The sequence below is a fragment of the Alligator sinensis genome, unplaced genomic scaffold (genome assembly GCF_000455745.1).
Source record: "Alligator sinensis unplaced genomic scaffold, ASM45574v1 scaffold647_1, whole genome shotgun sequence".
NCBI lineage: Eukaryota > Metazoa > Chordata > Crocodylia > Alligatoridae > Alligator > Alligator sinensis.
Window position 1 is genome coordinate 170,057 of NW_005842952.1, and position 999 is coordinate 171,055.

Below are 999 nucleotides of genomic sequence, written 5' to 3' on the forward strand. Positions count from 1 at the left end.
GCCCTTTTTTTTTAACTGCCCGCCAGCCACCGGGGCCCAGCAGGACACCAGGTGCCTCCTTCCTCCAAGTCCCCCAGCCCTGCCTCAGCAACCCACCCATTCTCTCAGCTGTCCCATGCTGCTTTCCCCCAGCCACCTCTGCCAGTCTGTTCCCAACCCTTCCTCCACCATCCCCACAACGGCCCCCTGCCCTAAACGCCCCAGAGCCAGCCTGTGCCCGCAGACCCATGCTGCATCACAACAGTCTGCCGGGGCACTCCCAGATCCTTCCTCAACGCCCAGGCTCAGCGCCCAGAGGCGACGAGGCTCCCGCTGCACACAGCCCCTCCACCCCCCAGCCCCAGGATCCAGCCCCCTCGGTCTCCCCGCGCACGGCGGCGGCGGCGGCCCTTCAGCAGGGGAGACGCGCTGGAGAAGGGACTCGGGCAGGGGGAAGCGCTGCGGAGCCACTCGGAGCTCCCGCCCGCGGCCACTCGGAGCTGGGCCCGCTCACGGGGGGACTGCAGGGGAAGAGGGGGCAGCCCCGGCTCCCACCTGCTCATCTTCCTGCATGGACGCGGCCAGCGGGAGCCCGTCCGCCACCCGCGCGATCATCGCTGACCCTACCCCCAGCCCCGGCCCCACACCCGCCCTGCCACCGTCTTCCACTGAGGTGGCCGGAAGCAGCGAACACAGCATCCGGGTCCCACCCCTGCCACTGCCCGGACACTTCCGGTCCGCAGCTCAATCCGGCCCGGCGGGCAATTTCCGCTTGCGGGGGGGGGTGGGCTGGTAGTGCAGCCTGCGCAATGTTGACAGGTGTAGCAATAGTAGTCAAAGTGTTCAAAACGAAGGATCACTTTTGAGGCAGCTAATTGATGCAGCAGATGCAAAGCCCAAGTAATTCTCAGAGTCTTAACTGACTTTTAGGGGTTTTTTTTTAATTATTAATATATTTCATGTTCCATGTCAAATCAGCCAAATCAGTTCCAAATCATATTGATCGAGCAGAACTCAATT

The 999-nt window shown here is 63.0% G+C and overlaps 1 protein-coding gene across 1 annotated transcript in view; it reads right to left on the minus strand.

The window, feature by feature from the left end:
- The window catches only part of SEC22B (SEC22 homolog B, vesicle trafficking protein), a 10,234-nt gene extending 9,640 nt beyond the window's left edge, over positions 1-594 (minus strand). Inside the window, exon 1 of the mRNA XM_006036364.1 lies at positions 535-594. Coding sequence (XP_006036426.1) covers positions 535-594 — 60 coding nt within the window. The remainder of the gene's footprint in view (positions 1-534) is intronic.
- Positions 595-999: the final 405 nt, after the last annotated feature.